The 9,424-nt window shown below is 34.7% G+C and overlaps 2 protein-coding genes across 2 annotated transcripts in view; both read right to left on the bottom strand.

The window, feature by feature from the left end:
* LOC104788866 (putative F-box protein At1g49610) overlaps window positions 1-1,120 on the bottom strand; it is a 2,135-nt gene extending 1,015 nt beyond the window's left edge. The window contains exon 1 of the mRNA XM_010514644.1: window positions 191-1,120. Coding sequence (XP_010512946.1) covers window positions 191-1,120 — 930 coding nt within the window. The remainder of the gene's footprint in view (window positions 1-190) is intronic.
* Window positions 1,274-2,972, bottom strand: LOC104785436. The gene is made up of 2 exons (XM_010510650.2): window positions 2,521-2,972; window positions 1,274-2,181 (listed from the first exon to the last, which is right to left on the bottom strand). Exons 1-2 carry the CDS (start codon window positions 2,846-2,848, stop codon window positions 1,322-1,324), a joined length of 1,188 nt encoding a protein of 395 aa, XP_010508952.1. The 5' UTR covers window positions 2,849-2,972; the 3' UTR covers window positions 1,274-1,321.

The raw sequence follows: 9,424 nt of genomic DNA, 5'->3' as shown, positions 1-9,424 counted from the left end.
AAAAAAAAAAAAAAAAAGACAACACAAACTTATGTAAAGAAACACCAAAACACAGACCTAACTAGCACGTAAGCAAGACAATAATCATTGATATCATTGGCATATACGATAAAAAAACCTCTAACAAAGTTATAATGTCCGGAGTCTACATGAGTAGAGAGTTATGGCCATATCACACCAAATAAAATACCTTGATAAAGTTCTCCCCAAAAGTAAGCTTCTCTACATTGTGCAGCTTCTCCATCATGTTTTGAACAAATTGTTGAAGAAAATCAGCAACAAGTGCTTCGCGTGAGATAGAGAGAATGTCTAGTCTAGCTTCCGATAGAGATGAGACATCAACTAAATCACATGGCGAGTAGGGAGTTAATGTCAAACCGAGGTTACGGATATGTGGTGCTACAATTTGTAACCCCGAATCCCAACCACTGCTATCGATTTCTAATGTTGTCAAACGCAGCGATTTGCTGAGATCAAGAACCTTGAGCTTATAGCAACAGCACATATCCAAGGTTAAGCTTTGGAGAACCGGACAACCAGATAGAATCTTAGGCATAGTAGTTCCGCCAGCGAGGCTGCAATCACGCAAGGAGAGCTCCTTGAGTGATGTCCAAGATACGGATAAACTGGGAACTTTGTAATCATGAAACGCAAAACTACGCAGGGTGAGTTTCTTGACATAGGAATTGATGTACAAGGAATCACGCATAGCATAACAATCAAAAGCATGTGAACCTAAATCCAGCGTCATATTCTCCACCTTCCGGGACTTGGCGAATTCGATCCAACTTTCTATGTAAGGAGAATTTTTACACTCGAAACAGAGGTGGAAACTCACCATCTTGCGAGCCTTGTAGCGTGCTAAGGTTTCGTTTATCGAATCAGCCGACAGGTACTTATCCCCACAACGTTCGAAGTTGAGACATGGTGTATCGCACCATACATGCCTCCATCGTTTTGACAAGATGGAAGTACGTATGGCGAATCTTGTCGGAAGAGAGGTAAGTATATTTTGGAGGATCTCATCAGGCAGAGCGCTTATTGAATCTACACCGTCGCTTCTATCTCGGTGGCTAGGGCTTCTTACAGCGGCCGTTGCGCCGTCTCCGTCTCGGTCCATTCAGCAGCTACGAAACAGTTTCCTTCTCATCTTCGCAACCGATATATGTATATATTTCAATTTCTGGCCCAATATTTTTTATTGGTTTTAAGAAAAGCCTTCACAACACAGCTTAGCAATTTTTAAAGGTTTCAATCTTACCAGGTAAAAAAATAGAACTAACAAAAGAGATAATATTGAATGAATGTTTTGTTTCTAAAATTAGCTCAAAGCCCTTACATCTGGTCTTAGCATCTGACTTGATACTGATACACCATTGTTTACCATTCCAGTAAATTTCACGCGATGAAACTGATCATCAGCCTTCAAACTCTGTTCAGCTTCCTTAGAATAGTGATTGTTGTTAAGCCCACTTTGAATCCAAGCAATATTGTTCAGGTCCGTTGATATAGAGATCAATTCTTGATCTAACTCTGCAGACGAATGTTCCTCATAATCCACAAACTCTGGTCCCAACACCGATTTAGACGATGATGACAGCGTTTTGTTGTCAGGATGGTCGCAGCAACCGCGTCCACATCTTGAAGGGACGATAGGTTCATAACAAAGAGACTGGAGAAATTTAGCAGCCAATGAGCCAGGTCTTGATGCTTGAACCAAAGGTCCCTCACATGGAGCCATATGGTGATGATTCATGTATCCTTGTTTACAGATACTAAAAGCACCCATTCGAGCCACAGGACGATACACATCAGGTTTTTTACTCTTCTCCTTTTCACGAGGAGGAGGCTCGTTTGCTACATCATCCATTTTAGCGTCATTTAACAATACAGGAGGAGGCGTAATCGATTTAGTTTCTTCTCGAGGTAAATGCTCTCTAGGGGATGATGCATTTGAAATCTTTCTGACCTTTGATGGTTGCTGCATTTGATAAATTTCTGTATTAGACATCCCTTGATGATGATGATGATCCATCCAGAGACCTGCTGGTTTACGTCTAAGAGCTGAGTTCCAATGATTCTTAATAGCATTATCTGTTCTCCCAGGTAAGAGTTTAGCTATCACAGCCCATTTGTTCCCATGAACTGCGTGTGCAGAGATTATCATACGATCCTCCTCATCTGCATCATTTCCATAACACAATCATTAGCCAAAAATGCTAAAAGCACATCATCAACAAAAGCACCTCTCTAGAGTATTGCTAAAGCCTATATAAACCATCTCCATCTACAAAAGACCAATCTAATTCTGATAAAACCAGAGCATCATTACTAATCCCAAGTCCACAACAAAGATCTTGAATCAGCAAATTGTGAAATCTCAAAATCTACTCAGTTACATAAATCACAAAAAAAGAATCAGATAAATCAGAAAAAGACCAAATCCGGAATCTGGAATCAACGAGAATCATCAACATCATCATCAAAAAAGAAGATCGTGGAGAGGAGTGGTGGTGTTACCAGAGAAAGGTTTTTTTTTGAGGCAAGGATCGAGCTGATTACACCAACGAAGCCGGCACGATTTCCCAGAACGACCAGGGATCCCACGGGAGATGAGAGTCCAGTTTCTCGGCCCACACTTGGTAACAAGCCTCGTGAGAGCCTCATCTTGCTCCGGTGACCAAGGTCCTTTCACTTTACTCCTTCCGCCGCCGTTCGAGTCACTTTTCGCTAACACGGCGAGCTCTTCCGCAACTGCAGCGTAAATCGCATCTTCCGTGCCGTCACATCCTATAGAAAGGTTCACCGACGACATTAGCTCCGGTGGCTGATAAGTTGCAGCGTTCATCGGAAGCTAAACTATTTCTTTTTTTTTTTTTTTTTAAATTTTGAAATTCAAAAAAAAATGTAACCAACCGGCGGTGGTCCTGTGTCTGGTACCTGCGGAGAGCCTAACTGCAAAGTTGAGTGGGAGCTGTTTCGCAATTTTTGAAATTACTAAATTACCCTTTTTGGTGACTCACCTTCTCCTTTTTTTTTCCACAACCGTTTCGGTATGACTCAGAGTTGACCTTTTTCCAAGACAATTTGACACAGGATAATAGTAGTAATATGGCAGACCATAATCTCAATCCTTAAATATACCATGCTCTAAAATTATAATCATAGTTTCAATTCTTAATCATGATGTTAGTAAGTGTGTGTAGTGTATATATATTACTATGGGTAGTCAAAATCTAGTCATCATACATAATAACATTTATACGTTGTAACATAAAGTAGTCAAAATGGGTCAACAAACTCATTAGGATAATTAAGATTACTTATTAGTAGACTCCATACAATGCGTGGACGGTAACGTAAAACATAGTATATATTTGTTAAGCATATTTTTACTTGAAATCTTCCTATATGAGAGAAGAAAATATACGATATTAAGAAAATCTCTGTACACCAAAAAAGGTTTCTAGCCAACTAAACTTATTTGGGAAGAAAAAGGGGTTGCATCAAATGATATGGCCAAAGGTGCTCTTGGAGACTTCTTGCTCATTATTCGCAAGGAGGAAAGAAGAGTTGCAGTAGCTAGGTGAGATTGAGAGAGAGTCTACGTTTTGAACACAACTGGTTATCCAGATCCAAGTTCAAGGTAACTCTCATCTTTTGTTTCTTCCTTAGAAATCGCATGCATGTATAATAATATGAGTTCATTTTTAATTTCCCTTGTTTCTTTGTACTCAAGTTCACTTTCATTTACTTTTCTATGTAACATTTACTATATTAGTAGTGTTTGTTTTTCTTTCTTCCATAGCGTTATCAAAACACAATCTTTAGTTCCCTTTATTGATAATCAAGAGAATTGTCTTTACCCGTTTCTGATAATCCTTGTTGATATTGTGATTATCTCTAGAGTCATAGTTTCAACATAGCCACAAAATTCAAATACTCCCTCTCTTTTTTTACTTGTCGTTTAGGAAGTTAATTATTATTTTAAATTAGTAGTAGTTTTACGTTTTCAATATATAGTTTTTTTTTTTACCGTTTTTCCAGTTTTGTCTCTATCTAATAAATTGATTTCAAATACAATAAAATAATAAATTAATTAAAGGTAAAACAGAATAATTAAATATTTTCTTAATATATGTGATACAAGACTAATTTGAAATGGATGGAGTAGAAGCCAATACATGCATATCAAAGACATGCTAAATAAACATTTAAATTTTTTAATTATTTTCTAATAAATAAAAACAGAGTATTATTTTTGCCTGATAAATGAGTAGTCAAAATCTAGTCATCATACATAACATATCTACCTTAAATTTTACTATATGAGAGAAGAAAATTTACTATATAAAACTCGTGGTAATCTATCTACATGCATGTTCAGTTGACAGCTTTTTCAAACATTATTTTAGAAGAGGAAACTGATCATATGAAGAGAGTGGGCCAAATATTTTTGGAAGCATAGTTAATACTTAATGGCAGGTCCTTGAATATCAAGATTCAAATGCAGTCATGTGGTTGGGAAAACAAACGATATATATAATCTCCACAATAATCTCGTGGATATGTATTATATATCAAGTCAAAGTTTAAGAACTTCGTAATCTCTTTGGACCAAGGACCCCTTCACTGTTGTCAATAAAGGACTACGTCATGCGCATGCAGCATTCTCCATCCCCAAGAGATCTCCATGAATCGACTAGCACAGTACTTACTACCGACATCGGGTTAAATGACCATCTTCACTAACCAGCATAACATATATGCTAAAGTGTATATGTATGTAGATATGATGTCGCATATATAATGATGTTACCCTTCTAGAGCAGGAAAGAGAGGTAGTGAGCGACAAGAACACTACTGTGAAACTGGAGTTGTTGTCCTACGAAGAGCCGACAATTTCATATATGTTCTCTACACTCACTTATTTCCAAATGACTCACTTCTGTTCAAGATTCTAATCAATGTCTATCTAAGTTTCATATATATATATATGTATCGACAGACCACGCATGCCCATCTTACCCTACCATCTGCATGTAATATGCATGTCTACGTCTACAAGCACCTATTCATCTTCTCAACAGATATACATATACAAATGTGTGAACTGTGAAGATTTGAGTAAGTGAGAACGGCCACATTATTCATGAACGAGCACTTCTGTTTTGATCGTGGAGCTGTAAACATAATCTTCCATAGTCCTATTATTTCATTATGACTAAGTGATTGTAGTCCTCCACTTTATTTCTCGCACTCACATACATAAACGCAAAAAACGAAGGGCACAAATATTAATTGGCATATCACCTTATCCAACTATTTTCTTGACTGAACATCCTTAATTTTGTATATAATATTTATAAATATTTCTTTCTTACATATTCCTTATTTGGTGTATTAGAGATGATGCATATATATCATCACTTTTATGTTACTGATCTTCAAAGTAGTTTAAGAAAGCGACGATTATATTGGTTTGCATGTGAAAAAATTGAAGGGAGAAAATGACAATCATGTGATGCCTATATAAGCCAGTTCATTATTGACATATATATACAATGCAAATTTGATCGTATTAGAACAACTCCCTATATGTGTGTATATTATATATATGTGTATAGATGTAAATGATGTATATATCATACTGATATCATGTATATATAGACGAAAGAGATGCATTGGATCCACGAAAATTGGGGGGTCAATCATATGACCATATATATCTTTCCAGTTTCCCCTGATCTGGTCATACGGTTGCAAGTATTATAACGCAATATATATAGTTTAGGTTACAAAGTATCATAAAACATCTATATAGAAAACAAGTTTATCATCTGACGCTCTTTGTGAATCAATGTGGTTTTCACCACTAGGCACTATACGTACGAAGGGTTTAATGCCAAAAGAGAAGGGGAACATTGATGGACCGCACTTCTTTTGTATTATTAAAATCAGCCAACAAAATTTAATAGAGCCAAAAATAATTAATAGTGTCACCCAACTTGTGGGGGAATATCTAATTTTAGCTATGGAATATATAGTATTAGATTTGGGTAGTTAATTTCTCAAGTTAATCTCTTGCTTTATAACAACAAAAGAGAGAAAACATTAAGTCGTTTTGACCCACCCATCATGAACATCGAGTTGCAATTTAAGAGCATAAAGTTCAAGAGCCCATAAAAATTTGTGCTCCATGTATATGTGTCAACCGAAAATCACCATATAATTTGACAGCATGCATATGCTACGTACCCATTCCTTGTAACAAAACAAAGTAAATTATAACAACTAACTCAACGAAACCAACTAAACCATCTACTTATTTAGAACCATATGTTTTTGTATAGAACGTAGATGTCTGCTTTATTCGTTAGATCATCTCCAATGTATATCTCTATTTTTTTCTCTAAAATAGAGAAACTCTATAATAGAGCAAGAGTTAGTGTAAAAAATAGAAATGATAATAGAGTTGCTCTATATATAAAGCAATCTGGAGCAAATATTGCTCTATAATAAAGTTTTGACTTTAAAATAGAGTAGGGTTGGAGATATCCTTAGGTCAATATAAAAATAGAAACCCAAAAGAAGGAGAATAATATAAATAAATAAAGTTGAAGGATCAGAAGGTGGAATTAACTAAAGGATAAATGATTAATTATTATATAAAATCAAGAGGAACATGGTCCATTGACATAAAACCACATATTGCTCTCAACTTTTTGAGAGAGGGAGAGATAGAGAAGAGAGAGAACAAATCCTCCATAGCAACTAGAGGAAGGATCCAAAGGGATCGCATTGATCCTAATTTAGGTGAATTCTCTTCATTGTTTTCTTTATATTTAGCAAATAAATCACAAAAAAATTTGCTTGGTTTTGGATCATGCCATCTCTTTGGATTCCTCCTTCGGTAGCTTCCTCCTCGGTCAGATTGTTTTAAATCAACCATCCTGAATTTCTGATGTTTCACCGGAAACCTTTCTGGCTTAAAGATTCCCCAAGCTTCGAATCTCAAGCCAACAACAACTCTCTTCTTACGGTTAGGTTTTAGAAGGTAAGTTTCAAATAGTTTTGACCTAAGCATGCAAAACCCCAAAAGAAAAAAAGAACTCGCCTACATGTCATTTTTCCTTCTTCATTGCAATTTGAGATCGAATTTTCAATTAAAATTAGCGTAAATATGGCCATTTCTAATAACTTTCGTTTCCTGCAATAATAGATTGTTGCATATTGGTGTGTAATATATACAGTATGTCATATCAATTATTTCCCCAAATCTATTGTATAACTTTACATTCAATCGAGACTAGTTACTTTGTGACTCATGCTTACTTAGTGGTTTAAAATCCCTAAGTCGTTGGATCTCGTAAAATGACTCACCAGAAGGAACTTTGAGTAAACAAGGAAATACTGTGTTGGTTAATATTGTACTAGTATTATTGTGTCATTAGTTAGATTCACAACTGATGAAATGAATGTTTTGGACTTTCAACAATTATATTTGACTACTTACCCTAGTCAAGGTATTCAGTTTGTTATATATATATATATATATATGTATTCAAATTAATAAAAATCAATGTTTGGTAAAAATATATCTAAACTTCGAAGTAAAAGTGCGAAGAACTATTTGAAAATAGCAGCTCACGAATTAATTTGAGGACAATATCATTAGTTACATGGTTGACTAAATCTATTTGCAACCATGGATGGATACGCATATCGTATTATTCGTTCGTACAATCATTTTTCTCCCCATAACGAAGTAAACGTAATTAAAAAGCTAATCAGTTTTTTTTTTTTTTTTTTTTATTGTTTTAGAACTACATATAAACTAGAATTGTAGAAAAGGAACATAATTATGGCATTGAATTTGATGTTGTTAAGGTGCAAAAGATTTTGGTGGACCGACAGATATGGAAGAAGGACGATATATCTATTTGTTCATTTGCGACATTTGATATTCTATTGTCTCCTTCTACCCCTACATTTTCCTATTTACGTATACTCTTGCTCATTTTTACGAGACTAATATTCTGCTAGTTTTTGTTTTCAAATAGGTAATTTTTCCAAGATACATATACTACCAAAATTCCTATGGGTGATTTGTGAGCCAAACAGCATTATAACTTCTTCTCAAATTCAAATTTTTGTGTAAAACCAAAGTTTTATCATGGCGATTTCTCTTGCGGTTCATGCAATTTCATGGACTCAAAAAACTCACTAAGTTATCAGAGAGACTATGATTTTGCGCCAGTCCAAAGTCCAAACTGTTATGATGATGTTGGCTGGATTTAAAAGTCTCCTATCTTAATTATGTCTGCAATTATATAATTAGATCTATTATGAATTGAAAATTTCAGTATTCATGGGCTTAGCTTAAAAAGCCCACTAGTCATTAGGTCTTACAAACGGTTCCACACGTGCCACGTTTATGTTCATAGCTCCGGGTTAACTGGTTTTTGTAAACTAACCAGCTTGGACCAATCGATGATTCCTCTGCTCTGCTGAACATGGGTTGGTGTCTGACAACCAGATGGAACCGTTATAGAGTAGTGGGGCATTATGTCAAACCTATCTCCTTATTAATTTTTCTCGAATGAAAACGATACTATGGTATAACTGAGCACACATACATAGTCATGGTCATGGACTCATGGTACATACAATTACGACTAGCATTCCCAATTCTCTTCTTGATTCAAAACCTTAATTCACTTTATGCAATTTTTAATTACAGTAGTAGTGTTTGGGATGATAAAGATTGGCATCTTCGTATCTTATACATCAATTATTGTACTCATGAACAGTCCCTCGCATGAGACATTTTGTTAGTCAATTTTCTTACCAAATTTATATTCCTACCAAAAATAAAGATGGTCTAAAAGATGTTTATCCTCTCTTTTCTCTTTCTTTTCAGTGTTAAATCTTCAAAAGTAATTCAAAGTTTTGCTAATAGGAATCAAAAATAATTTAGACTTTGTGATGAAGTGACCTTGAATTCAATTGCGTCCACAACGCTAAGACTCCTTTTTGGTCCATTATTAAGCATCTAGCATAGAAAACGAGATATACTTATTCCTAATTTTTCAACTATCATATAACATTCATACATACTAAGGGCATGTTTATAGGGAGATCAGTTTAGGGTGTTCCTAGAGTATAAATATTGTGAAAATAATGTAAGATCAGTAGTTAAAAACTTTTGTTAAAAAGTTAGTTATTAGGAGAACATATTTAAGATCTTAATATTTAATAATATAATATTTTTATAGAAATTTAAGAATAACATAGATTAATGTTTAATAAAAATTTTAAGAATGTTTAATACTATTTAATAATATAATGTTTATTAATATTCTTAAACATATTACAATTATAAAAATTTATAAAATAACATTTTAATTGCAAACTTATAAAA

The sequence above is a fragment of the Camelina sativa genome, chromosome 5 (assembly GCF_000633955.1).
Source record: "Camelina sativa cultivar DH55 chromosome 5, Cs, whole genome shotgun sequence".
In the NCBI taxonomy this organism is placed as follows: Eukaryota; Viridiplantae; Streptophyta; class Magnoliopsida; order Brassicales; family Brassicaceae; genus Camelina; species Camelina sativa.
Note: the sequence above shows the minus strand (reverse complement) of the source record. Positions and strands in the feature narration are given on the sequence as shown.